At 36.8% G+C, this 25097-nt stretch overlaps 4 protein-coding genes across 7 annotated transcripts; 1 reads left to right on the top strand and 3 right to left on the bottom strand.

Annotated features, from left to right (window-relative positions):
* Positions 1-99: 99 nt before the first annotated feature.
* On the top strand, positions 100-1390 carry LOC122055734. The gene is made up of 3 exons (XM_042617312.1): positions 100-758; positions 846-892; positions 1039-1390. The coding sequence occupies exons 1-3, from the start codon at positions 422-424 to the stop codon at positions 1147-1149; spliced, it is 495 nt and encodes a 164-aa protein (XP_042473246.1). The 5' UTR covers positions 100-421; the 3' UTR covers positions 1150-1390.
* A 720-nt stretch (positions 1391-2110) lies between these two features.
* On the bottom strand, positions 2111-7754 carry LOC122055732. 3 transcript variants are annotated; one of them, XM_042617308.1, is made up of 7 exons: positions 7467-7754; positions 5144-6809; positions 4783-5037; positions 4360-4440; positions 3294-3384; positions 2727-3181; positions 2111-2348 (listed from the first exon to the last, which is right to left on the bottom strand). In XM_042617308.1, exons 2-7 carry the CDS (start codon positions 6371-6373, stop codon positions 2292-2294), a joined length of 2169 nt encoding a protein of 722 aa, XP_042473242.1. In that variant the 5' UTR covers positions 6374-6809; positions 7467-7754; the 3' UTR covers positions 2111-2291. The 3 variants fall into 3 exon arrangements, with proteins under 3 accessions (XP_042473242.1, XP_042473241.1, XP_042473244.1); XM_042617307.1 differs by having other exon boundaries at positions 7527-7754; XM_042617310.1 differs by having other exon boundaries at positions 7540-7754.
* An 852-nt stretch (positions 7755-8606) lies between these two features.
* On the bottom strand, positions 8607-14899 carry LOC122055731 (pyruvate dehydrogenase E1 component subunit beta-1, mitochondrial-like). Its single transcript, XM_042617306.1, has 15 exons — positions 14760-14899; positions 14452-14520; positions 14262-14339; positions 13842-13922; positions 13742-13768; positions 13589-13651; positions 13337-13423; positions 10917-11042; positions 9997-10130; positions 9841-9913; positions 9687-9752; positions 9414-9452; positions 9200-9324; positions 9017-9131; positions 8607-8932 (listed from the first exon to the last, which is right to left on the bottom strand). Exons 2-15 carry the CDS (start codon positions 14500-14502, stop codon positions 8864-8866), a joined length of 1134 nt encoding a protein of 377 aa, XP_042473240.1. The 5' UTR covers positions 14503-14520; positions 14760-14899; the 3' UTR covers positions 8607-8863.
* Positions 14900-23263: 8364 nt separating this feature from the next.
* On the bottom strand, positions 23264-24097 carry LOC121968051 (protein TIFY 9-like). 2 transcript variants are annotated; one of them, XM_042518571.1, is made up of 4 exons: positions 23939-24097; positions 23714-23828; positions 23524-23626; positions 23264-23439 (listed from the first exon to the last, which is right to left on the bottom strand). In XM_042518571.1, the coding sequence occupies exons 1-4, from the start codon at positions 24030-24032 to the stop codon at positions 23371-23373; spliced, it is 381 nt and encodes a 126-aa protein (XP_042374505.1). In that variant the 5' UTR covers positions 24033-24097; the 3' UTR covers positions 23264-23370. The 2 variants fall into 2 exon arrangements, with proteins under 2 accessions (XP_042374505.1, XP_042374506.1); XM_042518572.1 differs by having other exon boundaries at positions 23524-23614.
* Positions 24098-25097: the final 1000 nt, after the last annotated feature.

Below are 25097 nucleotides of genomic sequence, written 5' to 3'. Positions count from 1 at the left end.
AAGTCGATTGATAGTTATCTATTATTGGACGGATTGAATTTCATCCATCGCAGGCGGGCAATGGAGAAATAAATAAATGATCAACTTGACACGTGTCGAATCCTGGTAGCCGAGTCGCGGGATATCCAGTTCGGCCCAAACAGATGCCCAGAAGACATTCCCATTCCGCCACCATGCCAACGTGATCGCGCGGCGCCACCCTGTCGCGACGGCGAGCGGGGAGTAGCTCTAATAATGGCAAATGGCCACCTGAAAACTCTCTCCGCCGCCTGCTCCGCCGCCTTCAAAACCTAACACCTGTCCCTCCCCCTTCTCCTTCTCCTCCTCTCTCTCGCGAGAAATCAAGCAGAGGCCTCAGCAAGAGAGGGAGAGGCGCGTCGCATCGCATCGCTACCGACCTCGATTCGTTTCGTTCCATTCCATGGGCTGCGCCGCGTCGAAGCTGGAGGGGGAGGATTTGCGGCCGGGGCCCTACTCGGTCCAGCGCAAGATCATGGAGGTGAAGCGGCCCCCGCGGCGGGGGCGCCGCCTGAGCACCGTCTCCACCACTGAGCTGCTCCGCTCCTCGGACGCGGACGGCGAGCATGGAGTCGAGAAGTTAGCGGCGGTGGAGGAGTTTCCGGAGGAGAAGGGGAGGCGATTGTGGCAGCGAGTCGCCGGGGACGAGCAGCTTCCCGGATCGCCGAGTTTTAGGTTTTACTTCGCCGGATCCACCGACGCCGACGAATCCGACGACGGCTCCGAAATCTTCCAAAAAGGTACTCTTATTTTAAAAAATTTTAAATAAAAAAGTAGACATTTTAAATAGGGACTATTTTGTCAATAAGGGGCTTCAAAATGTGCAGAGAACACTGAGAAACATAAGCAAACTGTGGATGGAACAACAAGCAAGGTACCGACAAATAAAACTTTACTAGTATTATTATTATTATTATTATTATGCATTTCCAGCAATTAATTTATGCTTCTAACATCAATAACACCAGAAACATATTTTAAAATCGTTTTTTTTTCCTCTTTCTTTTATTTGGATATCAGGACTCTGATACTAGTCAAGGAAAAGAAAAGAAAGGGAAGAAATTGAGAGTATTAAGAAAAACTCCTCATGCCACGGATTGCCCAAGCCTTGTAGTTGGAAAAGCCTCTTAAGTAGTCTGGCTCGACATCTCGACTTCTTCTTATATCGAATCGGGACAGCTAGTCCAAGCTTACTTGATTGTCATAGGTTAACATTTAGTGGTTCTTGTTTCATTTTATATGGATGTGTTTTAGCAACATGTGTTTTGTTTGGAAGGCTTTGAGTTTGAGGTCGTCCTTCATTGCCATTTTCTTAATGTTTGATATTGTTTGATTGGTTTATTCATTGTAATGAAATTGGATTAATAGATTATGAGGTTTAACTATACATTGCACAGATTGATTTGTGAAATCAAATTGTGTTTATGCATGTTTAGTCTTAGCTATCTATAGCTATCGAGATGCAATGTTTGAATAATAATTCTGACTTAAAAATAAATTATTTCATTTACAATTTTGGGGTGAATTTTTCAAGAAAAAAAATGGAATTATTTGATTGATGGCAGAACAGAAAGAAGAAAGTAGAATGATAGATAACACAAATTTTAATATCATTTAACATAGAAAAATAATACCACAGAATAGATTGAATTATTATTAAAGGTAAAAAAATTGAGAAATTTAATTTTGAATTTAAAATATATTTTAGGATTCTAAATTTAATAGTATTTTAAATTATAGTTTAAAGATCTTTTTAAATATAAATATGAATTATAATTAGCTGAATATTAAAAAGAATTTTTAAAAGAACAATTCGGTGCATGAAACTCGAACCTATGATTTGTAAGTCACGCGATAATAATTTTACTATAACAATTAATTTTTTAGATAAAAAAAAGGGTTGGTATAAAAAAAATTAGTTTTTAAAAAGAATATTTGATTAAAATGTTATGAAATTATAATTACCTTAGAGTTTAAAAAAAATGAAACTATATATTAATAATAAAGCTGAAATTTTACAAAATTATTAATTTAAATTATTTAAAATTATTATTTAGAGGATTCAGAACTATATAAAGTCAACCACTGGGATCAACAACCATCAAGCAGATGGAATGAAAATTTCATAAATAAATGAACAAGTTTCTGTACAAATAGGAAGGATGATAAACAACAACAACAACAACAAAATACAAAGAAAGGAGCTGTTGATTCAGGATGAACAAGGGCACGGCGATATCGAACTTAACTGAGATGGCAAATGCTGAACCTTATCAGTTGCCGATGTCAAAATACTTTGGGTTGGCTGGAAAATGGTGCTCCACCCTCAGCTGCCAATGTTCCATCAGTAAACAAATGATCAAAGTTTTGCACAGAGAAGAGCATCAAACAGCAGCAAGCAGACTTAAAATGACATCAGGCATTGAGATAGTAGATGTGGTTAGTTCTGAATTTTTTATGATTGCAAGAACAAATAATTTTGCCAAAGAATGTTAGAGAAATCTTTCTAGGAGATCAGGGAAACAATTGAGGTTTGCTCATAACCTACCTAATGAATCTGAATACTAATGCATACAAGTACTCGAGCGCTTGGACAAGTAACACAGCCTTAGATCTGTTCGTAATCGTACTAACAATATACATAGTGTCTGCCTAATTAGAGTAGAATGTGTCAAGGAAAAGAATGTGCATTTCGCTAAGTTCCATACCTCACCCTCGTCTGCGTCTGCATGCCTCTGAGGGAAAACAACTCTAAGATCATTATAGAGGTAGAAGTGGCGACGTTCATCATGATTGGAAGTGCTTCTGCCGCAACCAGGAAGTGAGGAAGGATCAGATTTACATCTATGTATTAGTTTCAACTCTTTCCTGTAAGGGGAGCACAGGAAGCGTAGGTGCATTGCATAACGAAGAGCACCAGTGCCCCTGTTGTTGATCTTGGGAGAGCTATGAGCAGATTCGGTTCTCGCTAAACTAGAGATATCCATTCGACAAGGTGTCAACTTGCCATCGTCCTCAAAACGATTGTCACTCATTACCGAATCAAACTGATTCAATAGTCTCGAATGGCTATCAGATAATAGATACTTGGAGTCAATCTCCCATCTGCCATTTGATTTGTTTGCCATCTCATTCGGCTGATCATTGTTACCATGAAAACAGCCTGAAAATTCAAAGCAACCAGATTTCTATCGGCGCTAAAAGATTTACCATGCTTAGCAGATTTATCGAACAATCAATAGAATTGACTTCTACAGAAGCTGGTGTAATCTTACAGTGAAGTTTGACTTCAGCAACTCCTCTTCCTTTTTTCGAAGTAGATGAGGATGTATGAGAAGCCAGTGTGACCTTCTGACGAACGAATGTCTGGTTCATTTAATTGCAGAACAAATCATTACAGTGTTCATCAAAATACTAAAAAAAATAATAATGAGATCAAAATTAATCATTTACTCTGGAATTGATCATGAACTCAAAATAGTTATGCTACAACCTCATGTCATTTCAGACAAAAGCATATTCATTGAACCCAATATTAATGTCAGTTTGACGACAAAAAAATTCATCATCATCATTGGTTGTTCTGTGGTTGAGAAAGGGTTAAACCTATTAAGTAACGATGACTGCTTGTCCCAAAGTTTATGCTTACAGGAAGCATTCAGTTTAGTTTTACATTCTTAAATCCTCTCTTGTGTTCAATGATGGTATAGATGGAGCAGGAAGGCAATGGCTGATAAAGATATAGCTGATGTAGATTTCACTCTTGCAAAACAGTACAGGAATTCATGACCAAAGGCAATAAGCATCAACCAACAATTGACCATGACAACCTGAGCAAAATGAGATTTTGATTTTTTGAACAGTATACTGGATGGGTTCTCCAAACAAATCTTAAATTAAGGAGCTATACGGTGTTGACAAAGTCTTTAAGAAACTCATCAAAATATCACGGGCCTTCCTCATGCTATGGCAAGCATGAATATATGGTTTTTCTTTGTATCTACCACTGAAAATCGTCGTGTAATCAGCAAAAAATGTATCGTTAAGTATATATAGAAATAACTCTGGAATATGAAATGTAAAATTCGAAGTATAGTTAGTGCCAACTTAAACAATGGGAAGATCTTTGCAGTATCAATACTAAGTCATCAAGAGTACAGTTTATGGCTTAGAAAATCATTGTATCACAAATTGTGTGAGGATTAAAGAAGATCAGTAAAGCCCTTCATCTTAACATCATGTCAACTTGTTTAATGGATGGTAATAATCGAATGTCAAACCCATACAAAATTAAAGGAAAAAGAGCTTCATATCTTTAAAGAAGTTGGAGAATGGTTGTACCTTTGTACCAGCAGGCATGTCACTCAAATCATAGTTGCAAAAAAATGTGTGAAGAGGAGTCATCTCAGGGTTGCTGAGAACCTATCAGAAGCAACAGATTGGTGAGTTTAGCAACAAACACCTTAGAGGCCAATGAAATAAAAATGACAGGTGCAACAAACAAACAAACATGATGTTTGACAACTCTGTCCGAGTGATAATGAACATTTGAAGCAACTACAGATATCCACTGACAAACTGGAACCTTAATATATATTACATGCAAAGAAACAAATTCCTACGATATTGCTAATGTAACTTCATATTTATGTGGGTATTCAATGCCCCTGAAACAAGTGTAGGACCCATTGGCACATAAACAAGATACAAGGTGTAAACTTACTTGATCAGAAATCAATTTTTGGAGGCTAAAAAATCTAGTACCAGTTGTATTCGGCCTTTCATAGGTATACGCAAGCGGCCTTTGGCTGCCTGAGAATCTTCATTACTGCTCAAACTTCGTTTTAACTTGGGGCCTCTTCCCTTGTTTGATGGCAAGTTTCCAGCAAGATCAATTGATGCATAGTACAGCATTGAGTTGTAATCATCTATACTAGTGGCTGCGAAAGGAAGTCTCTGAGGTGGTGGTGAGAAGTTGCCACCGGTCACATTTAGTATGGCAAGAAAACCATCAAAACTCTGCAAACAGGCAGAAGCAAAAATAAACTGAATAGTCAAATTCCAAGAAAAACAACAACTAAATTACCTAAAACATCTAAAAGTGAAATTAGTAATCAATTCGCACCTGACCGGTTTTTCCTGATGAAAATCGACCAGATAGGAGAGACTCTTCAAAGGAACCAACCAAAGACCTCCTTACAGGAGGCGTTCTAAAGCTTTTAACATGATTCATATATTGAGGTGTAGGGGCAGATCTAGGACGCAAACATTGTGATGTCTGGAACCTTCTAATTGGACTAATATCTATTCCATCAGGCGATGTTTTTTCATGTGGACATCTATCCGCTCTGCTACATTTTCCTTCAGATGATAATGTCAAAACACTTACAGCATTGTATGCCTCGAAGGACTTGCAATCTAAAAAGTCACTTTCATCCTCTTTTGAGATGTTCCTATGAACTCTTGGAGTTTTCATTCTTTCAGACCATAAACGTCCAAGAGGCGACATGGTTGGTGGTATTGAGGGTGCATTTTCTTGGTAAGCTCCAGCATCGACTCTCACCTCTGTAGTCTCTTTGCTTTGATTAGCTTCCCATGATGATAACTTCGCACAATGAAAAAATGGAACCTTTTTATCAGACAAGGGGCCATCAACAAGAACATCAGCAGTCTCTTTACTAGTTTCTAAAGAGCTGGTCAAACTCGAAACAGGCCAAACTGGAAACACATCAACACACTCCAAATTGGTTTTCTTTGAATTTAGGAACGACAAGAAGCTACATTTCCTAGTTGAGCAATGTGAATCAATTTGATAGTTACTAGAAGAAACATCTATAGGATCACTATGGAAGTGTTTACTAACTGTGGTACTTTGAGGAGATAATATCCTTTTCCTCAACTGAGGCCTTGAGGTGACATAATCATCTTGAGCATCAGAAGTTTGAGTTTCTATGACATTATTAGAGCCATTTACATATGAAACTAAACGACTTGATTCAAAACCAACGATCCTCATCACTGGTCTCTGACTAGTGTTATCCAATCTCATAGGCATCTGCAAATTCGCATCAGTTAAATCAAATTTCAGGCATTCAATATCCATATCTGCATTGGTGGCACGTCTACACTTGAACAAGCCATCTGTGAGCTTTGGAAGATCCATTATGGTTTTTCTCTGAGAATCATCGATGGATGAGAATGTACAAGCACGAGAACTACCACTAGCAGTGTTTCCTTCAAGTGGAACACCTGATGCGCAGCTAGTAATATAATCAAATTGAGAATTGGTTAAAAATGGATTCGATGTTGCCTTTGACTCATCAGGCAGTTCAGCTGATAGTTGGGAAAGCCCCATTATTTCCAATGTGGGTGTTGTTTTGCCTAACCACTACTATTGTTCATAACAGTTCCCACTTTTGGACAATTATAAATCCTACTACAAACTATTTTCTAACGAAACTTTCCCTATAAAATTGGGACTATGTTGCTTATAGACTATCCTATATCTGATCCCCTATAGCGAATTGAAGCAAATGGTTTTCTCCTACCATTCTGGCACACACCAAATCTACAATCCCCACTTCGGCAAAGTGATACATATAGGATCATCACGGATTTAATCGGGCACAACAAAATTACTTAGGATATATGACCAGAAACCATCAAAATAATATGCTATACGATAAGCTCTTAATTCCCAAATTTGCGAATCCATAGCGGACCGGTGGAAGAAGCAAATGCAAACTTCAAGATCAGCATTGTATCCCAAAGCAGCAAGCAAGATGTCAAACCTGAAAGAGATAGATTCAGATGTTAGAGGGTAACTTGAAATGGTCTGTAAGGGGAAACATATCACTTAGTTCAGATTACAATCTTCTTCTATTCAATAAACGAGTAACTGGGGATTATGAACAACAAGTAATAAGATCAGCTGAAAGATTTAGTCAGATGAATCTTTTATTACTTGTATGGAGAAATCCAATCTTCTTTTGATGGATTGTAGAACCAACATTTCAATAAGTAATCCAACTTCTCAAGAACAATTATTTTCCAGTCATTTGGGTGTTTGTTGTTCCCAGGACGATGTTCTTCACAATTACTTACTATTACTACTATCAAGAACTTGAAGAACAGCCAAAAGCAACTCCTCAAGAGGCATCATCGGAAATCAAAACGATAGTGTAAACCAGCAAAAGAAAAATTGGGAGAAACTCTCTGGAGAGGCAATCCGCAACGCCTACAAGAATCTAAGATCGATAGCTTCAAGGGGGGAAAAAACAAAGAAGTGACTTAAAGAAAGATCGAAGAGTCATTTGCCAAGAACCGATCAAAAAAAAAAAAAAAGAAGAAGACGATTCATCCGTTTCACGGATCACATTTTTCTGCCCAAGATCCTATCTTTATCCGCTCATCTGACGCAGAACCGAGGGATTGAAGAGAGGACGCACAAATCAACAAGAATGCGCAAGTGAACGAATCAAACTGGGCGATCCGAGCGTTTCACGGACCTACGTAGCTCACAATGGATCGTTTGGTTCTTGTTCTATTGATTTGGATCGAACAAGAGCGAAAAGTGGCAAGAATCAGTCCCCGATGAGACCGAAGACTGCGTATCAAATCGATTCTCTTCCCGTTCCATCGTCTACCCTTTCCCCATCCCTGCAAGAACCAGTTATATAGCCAATTTTCCTTTTTTTGCCGATTGCTTCCAGTAAAAAATAAATTAAATAAATAACCGATTCATGGGTAATCCAACCTTTTGGTATTAAATCTTGCGACACATTCACAGAAATTGCATTTTAATTATTTATTGGTAATGACAATTTGATTGACAAGATGTGTCTTATCAATCATCTTAAAAAAAAACTTCCAATACCCAGTCGTTCAATTCTTAATTGGGATAGAAAAGGTCGTGAGAGCCAATTCTACAGTAGCAGCCCAATGTCACGAACGCTTCCCGATTTATTGATAGATCAATCAGAGGAAGACCATCCACCTTTTGGATTATCCATCAAAATACAGCATCACAACAAAATTATCCATCAAAATGCAGCATCACAAAAAAATTATTTTCGCGACTTGAATCTATAACCATAACATCACACGATAATAATTTTATGATGACAAAGAGTGATGATTTTATATAGATGAGTAGTTGCATTTGCATTTATGTGATGTGAAATCCTCTATTCCTTCGTAAAATTTAGGGGGTATTTGATTGATGAATTTATGAATGAGGAAATAGAATGATAGTAAAAGATAATGTTTGGATTGTGAATTTGAAAATAATAATTTGGAAATGATTTTTAGATTTATGGGAATCAATAAAACCCATATAACTAAATGAATTTCATTTCTATTCCCATTTTCATTCAACCTTACTATCAACCTCATACTCATAATCATTCCTATCATTTAACCAAACGTCACCCTTATTGGATTGGTAGTGAAGTGCAAAAGTAGGTGCATTGCATCAATAAGAAAATCAAAATTCAAATCTCAAATGAAACAAATATGCGAAAGTTCGACTTCTGAATATGCATAAATTATGTTCTAAATTTACTTAGTAGACGAACTAAGAGGAAAGGTAGTTCGAACATTTAAGTAATATATTTTTTAAAAAAAGCACGCAGCCACTTCCCAAAGGTTCCATTATTAAGCAAACTACTCAAAAATGGCAAATGGTCAAGAGAGAAAAAATTTAGTGGCTCAAGCCATTCAGCAACAAACCAACATTTGATTCTGTGATATCGATATCCAAATTATTGAAGTGAAACACTATTTCGCGGCAAGGCTGTCGCGGCTAAAAAGGGCAAAAGTGAGAGTGAAGTTCGGAACTTCGGGTTTACGCTGTCGCAGCCAATGGAACCGATCGATAGCATGCCCGCTTTGCTGCATGAACGATGTTGTCTACCTGTTATAAGCAAAAGAAAACCATGTCTCTCAGACACTGTCGACAAGGATATGATAATTCTGATATGATGTGTTACACAATCACCTGTGGAACCGCCATCCTCTCAAGATTTGCAGCGTAGGGCATTGGAACATCAGCTCCAGCGATCCTCTCTACCGGCGCATCAAGGTACTCGAAGCTTTCCTCTACCACGGACATGCTACTCGGGATAACATTGTCGTCAGGCATGTATTAGCGAGACATGAATGGGAGAGATGAAGTGCTTACCCTATTTCAGCACCAACACCATGCTGAGGAAAACCTTCTTCAACTGTAACCAGTCTGTTTGTTTTCCTGACGGAAGCATTGATAGTAGCCCTGTCTAGCGGCCTAATTGACCGGAGATTTATAACCTGTAATATCGTTTCTTAGATAATTCGACAAGATAGAAGGATGAACTAAAGGACTATAAGGACGACAGAACTCCATAATGACAGTTTACCTCAGCGCTGATTCCTTCCTTCGAAAGTATCTCTGCAGCCTTAATATGATTCGAAAGGAAAATAGATTTATGTTTAGAAAATAAAGATTCCCCACAAACCAAAAGAAGTAGATAAATGAAGAGTCATTAACTGCAGAATCATTGTTTATCTCACCATGCGCTAGGTAAATTAAGACAATGGAGCATGAATAGGAGAATAGAAAAACAAAGTCTAACAATATAAGATCGCAGATCAATATTAGTTAAATCAATCAAATTTGGTTATTTACACACCTGCAGAGCATACCCAACCATTTTTGAGTATGCAGTGATTGTTACATGTTTTCCTTCCCGTTCAATCTGTCAAACGTAGATCTTAAAAATCAACTCAAATAGACCTTTTAACATGGAAAATGACCATTACTTTAACACGCATAGCAATTCATACCTTAGCCTTGCCTATTGGAAGACAAAAACTAGAATCAAGTACTTCAGCAGAAACAGGGAATGACTCTCCATATCTTGAAAATAAAAATGAAAGAAAATGTGAAATACAACTACCAAGCTCAAAATAAAATGTAAATATTTGATAGGCGCTACATACAGAAGCTCATTTTCGAGAAAAACGACTGGATCAGGATCCCTAATAGCAGCCTTTAGTAAACCTCGAGCATCCTCAGCCGAATATGGAGTCAACACTTTTAAACCAGGAACATGGGCATACCATGCTGCAAAACACTGAAGAATTCGCAAATTAAGAATTTAATATTTCAAATACTACTTAATCTATCATTAAAATCCCTAGTGACACTCTTGATTTAAAATTAGTGCAAAAAGGAAAATTAGGATTAAAATGATCTATGTGCAAAGCAGTTATTTGTCTGCAATAATGTAAGAGCTCTATGGTGCATTCGCCCTTTTGAAAAAAAGCTAAGAGATGACAGATCCTCAATAACATATGACCTACTATTTCCATGGAATATCAGCATGGACTTGCTAATTAGATGCATATAGTAAAAGGTGGAAGACATGCATCACTTTGTATAAAGTCAAAAAATCTTGCTAAGAACTTAAAGTGCAAGGGCAAAAAGGACAAACGAGAGCACATGTTCATGTCCTTTTCCTCTTTGAAAGAAGGTTTAGGGGTAATCACAATTCCATCTCACGGAAAAAAGAATGAAGAAATGAGATGGAAAATTTTTTAGTTCTAAGATATGTGCTAATAGATTTTCCTTGGTAGCTAAGGTGCTAGATAATATTGCAGAGGCAAACTTAATTGACGGCAATCAAAATCTCAAAATACGTAAAAGTAACATCTACATCCAGTATATTGATGATGGCTTTCAAATAATATCACTGCCTTTTGATGTAATCCAATAGCATTAGTAAGAAGCCCACACTATGGTAAAATGTTTTGTGATGAAAATAAATAGATGTTTTAAACAATGAACAGTGGATTATTCAATGTGTTGATGAAAATATTAGAAGAAATAACTAATAACAAAACCTAGGACTTTAGGTCACCTGTGAGTGTTGAGCACCAACTCCAGCAGCAGCACCATTTGGTCCTCTAAATACTATAGGAACAGATATCTGGCCTGCAGACATGTAGTTTGATTTTGCAGCAGAATTGATAATATGATCAATTGCCTGTAATAAACACAATTTTGACATAAGATGACAAATCATAAAGGACATTTTGAAGACAATCAGCATACCGATATAGCAAGTTATTGTTGCTTAAAGTGTTAGCAGATCCTAAACCCAAATGATTTAATTCTGAGTAGAATGTACAATCTACAAAAAGCTAATGGAAAAAAGAAAGAACAAAAAACTTAACTTCCAAAAGGAAGGGGGAAATAGAAAAGAGAGTTTAGGTGTATTGGTAAGAGAATTGTGATATTATCCAACCAACCACATATATCCCTAGAAGCTACCAACAATTACCATGATAATATTATAATTATAGAACTCTGTATCATTGGAACATCAAGAATAATTGTGAGTGTTACTTCCACTAAGCCAAGAATAAACTTGGATAATTCAGTTACTATTTTTTGTTTAATTTACTTATGTTGCCCATTAATATACCTATTAATTGTGTGTTGTATAAAATGGCATGCATTGTTCGTTTTTTTTTTTTTATATTGCATGATGATTTATATCCTAGATGCACCATTTACAATGTGCCGATTAGATAATAATACTGATGACCATGTAAATGCATGTTACTCTAGTCATTAAATCAAAGTAAATATCCATGCAATCAAACATTGGTACAAGATAAAACATGGCATGCGTTGTAATATAGCACATGATAGCAATTTTATTCATGTCATTGAACATTAAATGCAAGTTGAAATGCAGTGTCAGAAAGTTCCTGTTGATTATATATGGTATCATTTGGCCCATTTGCAAAGTTGCAAGATACAATGGAACACATTCTAAGAGTTTGAGTGTAAGGGATGGACACAACTATCTCTAACTATGTTGGCTAGTAGTCAAACTCATGCTTGAGTAGAAGTAACACTCACGATCAGCAGCAAGAAGGATGGAGAAACCCTCGGTTCTACTATGCTAGCAACATAAGAGTCAACATGCAGGTAGGATATTATGTTGATAGTGATGTGATACATGCTGACAGTTGAATTAACCACTATAATAGTGATATTTATCCCATATCCTGATCCCAAGTTATGTACAAGTAGCAAATGTAGGTATTTTTGTCACGTCTGTTTTTCTTCTCTAGTTTGAAGAAGGGGCACTTCTATTCTATAGAAATGAAATGGGATGATTATAATACTAATGCAAAGGCTTCCATGACTTATCAGGGGATACTTGGTTAATATTTTTATTACTGAATTTTGTTATCCATATGCAAGCATTCATACTTGTTGCATCCCTATTCAGTGTTTTTTTTCCAACCCATTTGTTGTTGCCTCAAACATTTTGCATATAGTGACCTAGTGCAGAACAATAGATGCTTTGGTAATTATTAGAAGGTCATTCATGGATACACCAATGTCTTTGAGCTCCTTGAGTTACAAATTTCAGTATATGCTATTATTTTGTACTACAATTGTCCTCCGTTGTTGTTTTCTAGTGTATGTCTACATTATGGTTGGTAGTTTGTGTGATTGTAAGGTTTATGCAGAAGTAATAGTTGTAAGCAGTTGCAGTGTTGATATCATGACGTTACTTGCTGATATATATGTTTTTGTAAAATTTATGTAAACAATTAAACTATACATGTATGTGATTTCACATTAAAACAAGGATTTATTTTTTCACCATTTTTTTGAAAATTTTGTCACATGATACAGTTGACCTCCAAATTAATGGGAAGTCCCCTGGCAAAGTGTGGCATTCATGATTAGATTATGATTCAGGAACCTTTAACTGTAGCATTTTGTCAAATGTCCTCGTGGAATGGAAGAAAGACAGCTCCTTCAAGGTAGCTTCTGCAACCAAAACACTTCCAATGATAATGCATAAGGCTACATCTCAATTCTCAATTCAGAACTTAATAGAAACAACCATGATTTGATGTGAAATGGTGAACTAATTTTTCAAACCATCAGGTGTGCATGAGCTTGTAAAGACATTCACCCCATTCCTCTCATTTCTTGTTGGGTTGTCTCAAACACAACTATCCCAATTCATCCACTTTGCTAGTACTATTCTCTAACTTTAGAATAGAATAACTTAATAAACCATGATAGATTATTTGATAGACAAATTTTGTTTTTGTTTATGGCATCAAGGTTAAACACTGTCATTTTTTGTATAGTGCTTCTTTTTCATTCACTAGCTGGTTTGTAAAAATAGATAAGGATTAACATTTGTTGGATTAGCGAATCTACTCCTAAAGAAGATTCCATTATAATGTACAAAGAATCATTGACAAAAAGTCTGCTGATAAAAAGATGAATGACAACTCTAACCTGCAAAGAGAAGTTAAATGTCATGAACTCCACAACAGGCCGAAGGCCATAGTAAGCAGCACCAACACCAATCCCTGCAAAACCAGCCTGAAAGCACAAATAAATGCATGAGATAAGTAGAAGAGTGATACTATACATCTTACACTTCATATTGGTGCTGGCAATAAAAAAGATAGAGACTTAGTGAAGAAGGTTACATGGCGAAAACATCCAATTCTAAAAAAGAAAGGCAAAAATAATTATTAAACAAACCTCTGTGATTGGGGTATCAAGAACTCTATCAGGACCATACTTCTCGAGAAGACCCTTGGATATCTATAAGCAAGGACCACTCAAAAAGATAATCTACTTGAACAAAAGAATTTGCACAAGTTAAATCAAGCCCAAAATGCATGAATCTCTAACCTTATAGGCACCCTGGTATTCTCCGACCTAACAAATTGGAATACTATTAGGCAAAAAATCAAAATATGTAATACCTCAACAATTATGTTCAGTAAGTTACCTCTTCACCCATCAAGAAAACTTTGGGATCTGCTGACATCTCTTCGTCCAGGGCAGAGTTAAGTGCTTCACGCACTGTAATCTGAGAACAAAAAAAAGATGAAACTAAGCTCCACATTATGTTCAATAATAGAGACACACAGAACCAGAATGACACTAATATTTCACACACTTATTTGGATTGGATGGATTGCCTAAAGGCTACCGTTCATCTTTATCAGAAGGATTGGCCCAACATTGTCTAATCTGAACACAGCCATGATCATAGAGTGCCCTAAAGTAATGGTCTTAAAAACAATTTTAATTATTATTGCTGAAATATAAAGCAATATCCACGACATGCATCTTTATCAGCAGATACCATCTCTCTCTCTCTCTCCCTGGTCGCCCTAAACCACAAACAAGCGTAAAAAAAATTCACCTCTTTTGTTGCTGTCGAGTAATTCATCGGCAGAGCTGATCCCGTGGGTAGAACCTTCCGCAGCGCCAGGGAAAATTTCTAAAGTAAAACATTCAAAAGGCAGATTTTTTTTTCAGCAAAAAAAAAAAAAAGAGAGAGAGAAAAGAGGCTGAGAAATGAGACAGGGGGAAAACGACAATAATTTCTTCACCATCGCGGAGAAAACCTCGCATCCAACCTTGCGCCTGACAATTCCCAACATCCTTCCTCTGAGTGGAAGCTACAAGAGGATCACATCATGATAATTGCATAAACACACATTCAAGGAAAAAAAACGTTTTTTTCAAGAACTAACAATCCGATCGATCAAGGATCGAACAAAGGTTGTCCTTTTACACAGGGCAAGGGAGCAAAGAAAAACAACGTGATCTCAAACCCTTGATTTGCGGCGTCGAAAGACGGAAAAAACAAAATAGAACAAAATCAGGACGAACAAAGAAGAGGAAAACGAGAGAATACCTCGAGATCGAAGTCGGCGCGATGCGAGAAGAGGCGAGAGTGCAGAAATTGGGAGCAGATAGGCGATGTAAGAGGAGAAGGAACGCAGCCGCTCGAGATTTTTTTTTTTTAAAAAAAAAAATTCCAATCCTCTCTTTGATTCTTTTGGTAAGTAAATTTTCATTTTACCCTAGTCCTTTGCCTTATTTTTCAAATTGCCATCCAGGTCGGCAAAGTTGAATTAGCCAAATTGCTTAGATCCATCAAACCTGGTTCGATCCACCGAGTTAACATGGTTCGATTTCTATATGGCATCCACTAAATCAACCATCCGATCTGTAAAAATTTAGAAAAAAAAAATTAATTATATTATTGATTCCAAAATTAATATTTAGAAAGACGAGAGTATAAAGTCATTAAGAAATCCTAAATTGTAAATATAAAAGGGGAAAACATCAAATTATCCTAAAAGCTATAAACAAATAAATATATAATTTAATATCCCCTCAAACTCACGATGCTACAACTAGAAGCATTGAATTACGGAATGCGACTTGGTAAATATATTAACAATCTGTAGCTTTGAAGGAACAAAGACAATGTAATAGTATCAATCTGAAGATGATGAAGAGTAATGTGACAATTAATTTCAATATGTTTCACCCGCTCATAAAAAATTGAATTACGTGTAATTTGAATAGCACTTTGATTATCACAATATAACGGAGTAGGTTGATGAAAAGAGATACCCATATCCGCAAACAACCAACGCAGCCAAACTATCTCACAAGTAGTTGAGGTCATGACACGATACTCAGCTTCTGTGGAAAAACTAGAAATAACATCTTATTTCTTACTTTTCCAAGAAATGAGGAAATTACCAAGAAAAATGTAGAAGTCAGTGGTAGACAGGATCACCAACTTAATTCGCATCAGAGTATACTTGCAGCTCAGGAGATGAAGTAGAAGGAAATAAAGGACTTTGAAATTGAGTGCCCCGAAGATATATGAGAATATGAAGAATAGCAACCCAATGAACTATAGCTGGTGCATCGACAAATTAATTAATCACATAAACAATATACATAATATCTGGGTGAGTCACGGTGAGATAAACCAAGCTTCCAACAATAGTTATATACAAACTAGAATCTGACAAAGGTGAATCATTAGATGGAGAATATCGAGCATTAGTCTCAATAAGACTATCAACAACTCTATTATCAGTAAGACGAGTACGCTTAAACAGATCAAATATATACCTTGACAGGAATAAAAGATAACATTTTGGGGAATAACCAACCTCAATGCTCAAAAAGTAGCGTAGTATATCTAAGTCTTTCATAACAAAACAACGAGTCAACTCATACTTCGGGGAAGCAATTCAATCAGAATTATCATCAGTAATAATCATGTCATCCATATATAATGATAAAAGAATACGACATGAACTCATACATCTGATAAACAATACTGAATCATGATTACTAGGATGAAAACCAAGTGAAGTAATTAATGTAGAGAACTTCTCAAACCAAGCACGAGATGCTTGTTTAAGACTATAAAGTGTTTTACAAAGCCTGCAAACTTCACCAAGTTGGTGTGAAATACTAGGAGGTGTCATATAAACTTTTTCATAAAGATCGTCATTTAAAAAATGCATTCTTGACATCCAATTGAGATATTTTCCATCGACAAATAGAAATAATAGCAATCGGAGTACGAACAGTTGTCATTTTTACAACAAGAGCAAATGTTTCCTCACAATCCATGTCATACTCTTGAGAATAACCTTTAGCAATAAGATGAACTTTGTATCATTCGATAGATCCATCAGATTTAGTTTTGATCTTATATCCCAACGAGAACTAATAGTATATTTTCCTGGTGGCAATGAAATCAAATCTCATATATGAGTCTGATGTAAAACAGTTAGTTCCTCATCCAGAGCACTCTGCCAAAATGTGTTACAAATGTTGGACCTCGTAGTTATTTTGATGTGATCAACCAAGTTAGGTTGGGTTATGTTTTGTTTTAATCCCTATGTTTAAGTGTATAGGAGTTTAGGAACACAGGAAGTCGAGCGGAAGCCGCGACTAGCGAGAAGGACGGCACAGGAAGAGAGCCGATGGGCTTGGTGTGTCCGAGGGACGAAAGAGCTATGGAAGAGTACACTGGTGGACGAGAAGAATGTACGCGACGTTTGAGGGACGAGAAGCCGGAGTGGAAGCCTGCTCGAGGAGAAGGCCGAAAATTGGGTTCGGGTGAGCCCTATTTCGGTTGGCCGCAATACCCAAGTAAACGGAGCAGCAGAAGATCCAAAGGAAAACTGGAACTATTTATACGCTGCAGCATTGAGGGCGCCCTCCACATTGAGGGTGCCCTCCATAGAGTTGAACCAATCAAAGTGACCGTTTCGCATTTGGATAAAACTTTATCCAAATATCACGCTAGAGGCGCTCTCCATGTTTATGAGAGGCGCCCTCAAGCCGAAGATAGAGTTTCCAGACCCTATAAAAAAGGCTCTGGAGCTAGGGAATTAATTATCAACTCTTGTACTAACTTTCTAGCAACTACTTAAGCTTTTATTGTGTAAAAGACTTCTTCGCCTTTAGAGAAGGAGATTCTTACTGAGTTTTTTCAATCGCCTTGGATTAACAAAAACCTAGGCTGTAACCAAGTCAACCCCTGAGTCTCTTCTTTAATTATGTTCTTTTATTTTTATTTATTATTGTTGCACCTTAAGAGTTGAAAGAACGAGGAGGATTTTTTTTTGTCTCAAGTAATTCACCCTTCCCCTCTTGTCGGCTCGCTGTGCCAACAAGTGGTATCAGAGCCCAACAACCTCAGAAGGACTAATTGTCGTTTGAAGCAACAAAGATCAAGACAATGGCCAATGCAAGTATTCACCCCCCAAAATTCGACGGAGACTTCGCAACATGGAAATGCCAAATGGAGGTATTTTTTAAAACAGATTTCGATATTCTATTAACAATAAAATACTATTTTGTAGCACCTACAGATTAGCAAGGAGCCGAGAAAGAAGAACATCGGTGGACAAAGAAAGAGCAAGTCGATTTCGTGGCGAATGGTAAAGCAGAGTTCCATCTGCTCAGCGTCCTTCCTCCCTAGGAGGTCAATCGAATCGGCAGCTACGTCTCCGCTAAAGATCTCTGGGAGAAGTTCCTGGAGCTCCACGAAGGTACTTCAGAAATGAAGTTAGCAAGCCGGGACATTCTCCGAACTCAACTAACAAATCTCCAGATAAACAATGAAGAAAAGGTAGCGCAATTCCAAGCACGAATCAAGGAGCTGATAACTCAGCTAAACAATCTCGGAGAATTGGTAACAAACCGAGATTCGATCCGGTATGCACTCAACGCCTTTCCAAGAACTTCAGAATGAGCGCCCTTAGTAAATGCATACTACATCTCTAAGGACTTTGAGGTAAGTACACTAGAAAATCTATTTTCTACTTTCAAACTTCACGAATCTCAAATCACTGATTTAAAAGACATAGAAAAGACAAACCTCAACATTGCCCTAAAGGCAAGAATGAAAGATCAAGAGTATGAGACATCCATCGATGAAGACGAAACGACTCTACTGGTAAAAAGGTTCAATACATTTCTTAAGTCTAATAAGTTTAAATCACAGTCAAGAAGGTATCAGCGAAACAAAAAGATCGTATGTTGCTACAATTACAATGAAGAAGGACATATCAAAGACGACTGCCCAAAATTGAAGAGCAAAGATAAGGAAAAGAACAAGAAACCAGCTTTGTCCAAACATAACCTCAAAGCCACGTGGGATGATTCATCATCCTCCGAATCTGAAGTCGAAGCATACGCGAGACTAGCCCTAATGGCAATCCATGAAGAAGAAGATGAGACCAGCTCAAAGATGAGCATAGAAGAAGAGGGAGGATCATCAGAAGAAAGTAGTAATGAAGAGGGAGCATTAGCACTTACAGTAAGTGAGGTACGTACTCTTTCACCTGAGCACTCTTTTAAGTTCATTAAAGTACTTTCAAAATATTTAGTAAAAATAGAAAAAGAGAATGTTGAGTTAAACAGAATGTTAGATAACTTAAAATCAGAAAATGAAAAATTTAAATTCCAAATTGAAAATTTGAAAAAAAATACATGTTGTCAAAAACCAAACAATTTTCAAAAGTCAAAACTTAAGATTTATGGAAAATTAAACTGGTACATTATAAAACATCAAGGATAACTTAGAAGAATATCTAAAGGATATGTACCCCCAGATATCTAACTAACCCAGTAGGAAGGAACCTCTATTGGGTTCTAAAATCATATCTAGATTAAACCTTCTGTTAATCAAGGCTTTCAGAAGAAATTAAATGTTTAAATTCCTTAAAAGGCTTTGTCTAGAAGTGGTGATGCTCCAATAATCAAGAAGGCCTAGTGCCTTGCCACAGTCTGGAAGCCGATTATCGAATTAAATATTTAATTGACAAATTGATAAACAATTAAGATAATGCTTTTAAATTCTTGTCAACTATTTAAACGTTTCAAATTCTTTTTGGAAATTGTTTCAAATTTTGTTTAACTTGAAAATTTGTAACTTGAAAATTTTTATTCGAAATTTTTAAAATTTTGTACATTGATTTTTTTTATGTGATCAAAGGGGGAGAAATAGGTACAAGTTTAGGGAGAGAAAATTATTATAACTTCAGAGAATATTTTTATTTTAGCTTAGAAAATTTTTAATTTAAATGTTACAATTTCTTTTATTGTAATTTCTTTAAATGATTACTTGGTTGTTTTACCCTAACTTGAACTTGGGTTGATGCACATCAAAAAGGGGAAGATTGTTGGACCCCATGGTTATTTTGATGTGATCAACCAAGTTAGGTTGTGTCTTGATTTATTTTAATCCCTGTGTCCAAGTGTGCAGGAGCTTAGGAACGCAGGAAGTCGAGCGGAAGACGCAACTGGTGAGAAGAACGGCACGGGAAGGGAGCTGACGGGCTTGGTGCGTCCGAGGGACAAAGAGCTGTGGAAGAGTACACCGGTGGACGAGAAGAATGTACGCGATGTTGGAGGGATGAGAAGTCGGAAGCCTGCTCGAGGAGAAGGCCGGAAATTGGGTTCGGGTGAACCTTATTTCGGTTGGCTTCAATCATCCAAGCGAACGGAGCAACAGAAGATCCAAAGAAAAGCTGGAGCTATTTATACGCTGCAGCATTGAGGGCACCCTCCAAATTGAGGGCGCCCTCCATAGACTTAAACCAGCAAAAGTGATCGTTTCGCATTTGGATAAAACTTTATCCAAATGCCACGCTGGAGGCGGCCTCCATGCTTATGGGAGGCACCCTCAAGCCGAAGATAGAGTTTCCAGATCCTATAAAAAGGACCATAGAGCTAGGAAATTAATCATCAACTCTTGTACTAACTTCCTAGCAACTACTTAAGCTTTTATTGTGTAAAAGGCTTCTCCGCCTTCAGAGAAAGAGATTCTGACTGAGCTTTTCAACCGCCTTGGATTAACAACCACCTAGATTGCAACCAAGTCAATCCATGAGTCTCTTCTTTAATTCTGTTCTTTTATTTTTATTTATTATTGTTGCATCTTAAGAGTTGAAAGAGCGAGGAGGGTATTTTTCTTTTGTTTCAGGCAATTCACCCCTCCCCTCTTGCCAGCCCGTTGCACCAACAACAAACAACTTCTCTATAGGATACAAGCTCCAAAAATAATGAATAGATGCAATAAATGAACCAAAGAATGAGAATAATAAGAATAAGTAAAATCTGGTAGTTTAGTAGACTTATGAACACGAGTGGATTGCCGACGATAGAGAGAAGGATCATCCACAACCTCGAGAGATGATTGGGTAGTGGTAGAAAGAGGAGCATGTGGAGCGGATATCTCAGAAATCAAAGTACCAGATTCAATTAAACTACCAGTAGGAGCCATGGGTGAAACTTCCTCGGTGTCAGTATTGAAAAGATCAATGTAAAGCAGATCTGACTTTGTCATATTATGTGAACTAGTTGGAGTAGAAAAGAATGGAATATGCTCAAGAAACACAACATGACGAGAGACATACAATTTTGACTAATGGGATCAAAGCAATGATATCATTTTTGAGTAACATCATAACTCAAAAAGACACAAAGAGTAGACCGAGAAACTAATTTATTAAGCTCAACATGTGAACAAAGGACAAAGCAAATACAACCAAAAAGACGTAAAGAGGAATAGAGAGGAGCATGCCCATACAATTTTTCAAAAGGTGATAAGCCTGAATTATGTGAATTTGGAATTCTATTAATCACGTGAGCAGCGGTAAGAATTGCTCCCCCCCTAAAAGGTACTAGGAACACTAACAGACAATAAAAATGAATAGGTTGTTTCAACAAGATGCATATATTTTCATTCAGCCATACCATTCTGTTCAGGAGTATCTGTACAAGAGGTTTAATAAATGTTACCATCAGAAATAAGTAAATGTGAAAAATGATTCAAAGTATATTCACCCCTAAATTATAACGAAAATACTTTATGACACGAGAATGTTAAGTTTTCACAAGAGCTCTAAAGTTGTTGAAAAGGGTAAATAATCATACCCGTGTTTCATAAGGTAGACCTAAGAGTAACGAGTGCAATCATCAATAAATGAAACATAACACCTTGACCCCCCTTTTGTAGGAATAGGAGAGGGTCCCTACATATCAAAATGGATAAGATCAAATTGAGCAGAAGAGCATGTCATAAATAAAAATTAGAAGATAAATGACTCAGATGAAAAGATGATAAATCCATACTCAAAGCTACAACTTTTGGTACTTTGAGTTAATCTAAAACATAGAGTCCTCCTTGCCTACGACCTATCTTAATCAGCTTCTGAGATTGTAGGTCCTGAACGTAACAATTGGATGAAGAAAAAAAACTAGGTATCCAGACTCATATAATTGACTAACAGAAACAAGATTTAAAGTAAGACTCGGAATATAATAAACATCAGTAAGAGATAAACAAGATGTAACAATTGAACCGATATCTACTAATGACATAGGAGTATCATCAACAGTCACAATAGATATATAAGAATGGGGAGAAAAAGAAACAAAAGATGATAAATTAGATTACATATGATGGAAGACACTAGAGTCTAAAATCCACAAGGATGAAGATATACCTGAAATACCAGATGATGACAAACCTATATAAGGGAAAGCTGACATGACAAAATGCTGTGAAACAAGGAATTGTTGAAACTACTCCAACATATACGGATTAGATTTCCATGAAGCATATGCACAACTAGGTATGATGACAGAACGAATAATGCTTAGGATAATCAAGTTGTAAAGACATACATTTGTATGATCCGTAAAAATTGGTGTCAGGATAACCCGTGGTCATATAAAGAATCAGAGGCAGAAAAGGATGTTAAACGTAGAAATCGACATAACTGGGCGTCGGTGTCAAAATTAGTAGAAAAGACATCGAAATCGGTAACACAAGGTGTCGACACCGAAATCGATAAAAAAGAATATCGGCACTTAAATCGGCAACATAGGACGTTGGTGCTGAAATCGGCAAAAAAGAACGTCGATGTCGAAATTGGCAGAAAAGAGCGTCGACGCCGAAATCGGTAGGATAGGGCGTCGACGCTGAAATCGACAGGACAAAGCGTCGGTGCCGAAATCGGTAGAAAAGAATGTCACCGTCGAAATCGGTAGAAAAGAGCATCACCGTCGAAATCGGTAGAAAAGAGCGTCGGCGCCGAATTGATAGTAGCAGTAGGAGACGACAGCGACAACAGAAAGTAGTAACAAGGGCGGCAGAAAAAATTAGATCAGAGAAGGAGAACCGTTGTGATACCATGTAGAAATTAAGAAAAGGAAAAAACTAACTATATTATTGATTTCAAAATTGATACTTAAAAATACAGAGTATAAAATTTTATATAGTTCAGTTAAGAAACCTTAAATTTTAAATATAAAAGGAAAAAGGATTAAATTGTCCTAAAAATTATAAACAAATAAATATATAATCTAACACGATCCGCTTGTTCTCGACCTAACCATTCAACTAGATCAACTAAATCAACCCTAGTCACTCGAGAGCAATAACACAACTCAAGCAAATTACAATCAAATTCTAATGAATTAAAAATGCTACTAATTGTAAGCCGGTAAATGAATTAAGCGTTCATGAATAAATTGGATATTCGATTTGATAAAATTTTATTTTTTGTTTGATAAATACACACAGTGTCAATTAAATGAACAAGGTTGAACGAATGAGTTTAAACACATTTATGTTTATGAATAAAAATTTGTGAATCATGTTCATCAATAAAAATTTTATCGACGTAGTAAATAAATAAAGAAATTTTTAAAATGAACAAAAAAATACTTATATTAATTATTAAACTCACTAACTAATAAAATAAATTTAGAAATATCAAAATTACATATAATCAAACAAGCTTGAATGAAAAGTTCAGTAACATGTAAATGAATCAAGCTCAAACTCATAAAAAAAATAACTAAACAAAACTTGAACAATCATTTCGACAACTTAATTTATTTCAGGCTCGATTACCTTATCAAATAAATTTAAACATCATACAACTTAAGCTCATTTACCACCCTAACTAATTATTTCTTTCATCAACCAGACCTGCAATCTCCTCTCCCTCCACCAGCTTCAGAAGGGTTTCTGCCTACACAAGTCAAAGTAAACACATGCCCAAAAGTGGATTAATGATAGTTAATTAATTAATTAACAGTGATTAGTAGTTATCTACCTTGTCATGTGGAAGATTGAACGCTAAGACAGAGCCATTGTAGAATATGGTGAAGGGAGCCACTGGACCCCAAATATTATCATTCTTTGATCTACAATTAAGACTACTCAATTAAATGCCAACTAATCGCTAATTAAGTTTTTAAAATAATTAAGAGTTTACTTTAGTAGATAATTAAGGTGATTAGTACCTTGATGAGGAGGTGAGAAGTGGCAAAGGTGGTGCGGGCTTCCTTGTTGTTGGGGAGGAGGAAGAGGTCGTCGCCATCACACTTCTTATGATTTCGGGACTCATCCTCGATATCTCTTCATGAATATTATCGGAAATAGTTTTGTATATTTGATATTAATTCCTTTTTGTCAAAAAAATTCTTAGTAAAGAAGAGAAGAAGAAAAAGAAGAATTTGATGAAGTACCTCTGAAGGACTTCTTCCTCTCCATGATGGGTTTCTTTGGCCGGCCTCCATTAATTTCCGCTCCTAAGAAATCGTGCTCTGTAGAAGAATCCATTATGCTATCACTATTTCTTTTTCTTCTTCTTCTTTGTCATTCTTAGAAGAAGATATATATCGAGAGAAATATGGCACGAGAAGAATGAAGGAGGGGAAGACAAAAGACAAGTTGTGAAAGGGAAAGGCCACTCACTCAGCCATATCGTGTCTCGGAGGGATTGGATCGGATCCCTCGTGGTAAACGTGCAAATTCTGTTTCTTCTTCTTCTTATTTTTTAGTTAAACAAAAAAACAGCGATGGAATCATGAGTTGAAACAAATGAAAAGGCTTGCTCGTTGTGTTTCTTTCAGAAGCAAATGCATGATAAAGCAGTTACCAAAGTCAAAAAATGATAAGATTTTAGTTTGACTTAAATTGATCATATTCTAGATATCCACACTATTTCCTCGTGCCTACATTTAGACAGCTCCTCTTGGTTCGTCTCCGGATAAATCCAGAACCATCAACTTAGCGGGTCGTTTAAAATGCTCTCACGCTATCTGAAAGAGAATAAATTATAATATTTTGTATCCGTTAAAATTTAATTTTAAAATTTATTAGAGCAATTATCAGGTTAAGTATCAACTGCATGAATATATGGAGATAATTTTTAAGGTTTTTATGATAATACTTGATGCGGTGATGATGAGGGACTCTACCCCTCGAAGGATGGTTATTATGTGGAGGTCAAAGTTAAGACGATCAATGTTTAGAAGTCATTTATCGATCGGATGAGCATGTCCCGATCGGGAAAAGAAAAGGTCCGATCCGATGTCACCTTTGACTCGGCCATGAGCCGAGCACCCGACGCTCAAATAGGAGGACGACAAAGGGAGCAGTATACAGAAATCGGGCCGAGCAACTCTTCCGCTTGACCTAGCAGCAGATTCGACATCAGCCGAGCACGCAGACAGTGGATCTCTGGCCAAACGACTATCCCGCTCAGCCCAACAATAGAGCACGCGGACAGTAGACTTCCAGTCGAGCGACTATCTCGCTTGACCCAACAACAGAACATGCGGACAGTGGAATTCCGACCGAACGGCTATCCCGCTCGGCCCAGCAACAGATAACACGCGGACG

The sequence above is a fragment of the Zingiber officinale genome, chromosome 3B (assembly GCF_018446385.1).
Source record: "Zingiber officinale cultivar Zhangliang chromosome 3B, Zo_v1.1, whole genome shotgun sequence".
In the NCBI taxonomy this organism is placed as follows: Eukaryota; Viridiplantae; Streptophyta; class Magnoliopsida; order Zingiberales; family Zingiberaceae; genus Zingiber; species Zingiber officinale.
Note: the sequence above shows the minus strand (reverse complement) of the source record. Positions and strands in the feature narration are given on the sequence as shown.

Excerpts from the sequence above, each read along its gene's own strand:
- LOC122055734 (XM_042617312.1), top strand. The coding sequence starts at position 422 with ATGGGCTGCGCCGCGTCGAAGCTGGAGGGGGAGGATTTGCGGCCGGGG. Across the intron at positions 759-845 it reads CTCCGAAATCTTCCAAAAAG|AGAACACTGAGAAACATAAG; the intron begins GTACTCTTATTT and ends CAAAATGTGCAG. Across the intron at positions 893-1,038 it reads TGGATGGAACAACAAGCAAG|GACTCTGATACTAGTCAAGG; the intron begins GTACCGACAAAT and ends TTTGGATATCAG.
- LOC122055732 (XM_042617308.1), bottom strand. The coding sequence starts at position 6,373 with ATGGGGCTTTCCCAACTATCAGCTGAACTGCCTGATGAGTCAAAGGCA. Across the intron at positions 5,038-5,143 it reads CATCAGGAAAAACCGGTCAG|AGTTTTGATGGTTTTCTTGC; the intron begins GTGCGAATTGAT and ends GCCTGTTTGCAG. Across the intron at positions 2,349-2,726 it reads CAGACGCAGACGAGGGTGAG|CTGAGGGTGGAGCACCATTT; the intron begins GTATGGAACTTA and ends GAACATTGGCAG.
- LOC122055731 (XM_042617306.1), bottom strand. The coding sequence starts at position 14,502 with ATGTTGGGAATTGTCAGGCGCAAGGTTGGATGCGAGGTTTTCTCCGCG. Across the intron at positions 9,132-9,199 it reads GGTGTTGGTGCTGAAATAGG|CATGTCCGTGGTAGAGGAAA; the intron begins GTAAGCACTTCA and ends TATCCCGAGTAG. Across the intron at positions 8,933-9,016 it reads AGAGGATGGCGGTTCCACAG|GTAGACAACATCGTTCATGC; the intron begins GTGATTGTGTAA and ends TGCTTATAACAG.
- LOC121968051 (XM_042518571.1), bottom strand. The coding sequence starts at position 24,032 with ATGGATTCTTCTACAGAGCACGATTTCTTAGGAGCGGAAATTAATGGA. Across the intron at positions 23,829-23,938 it reads GAGGAAGAAGTCCTTCAGAG|AGATATCGAGGATGAGTCCC; the intron begins GTACTTCATCAA and ends ATATTCATGAAG. Across the intron at positions 23,440-23,523 it reads TCAATCTTCCACATGACAAG|GCAGAAACCCTTCTGAAGCT; the intron begins GTAGATAACTAC and ends TGACTTGTGTAG.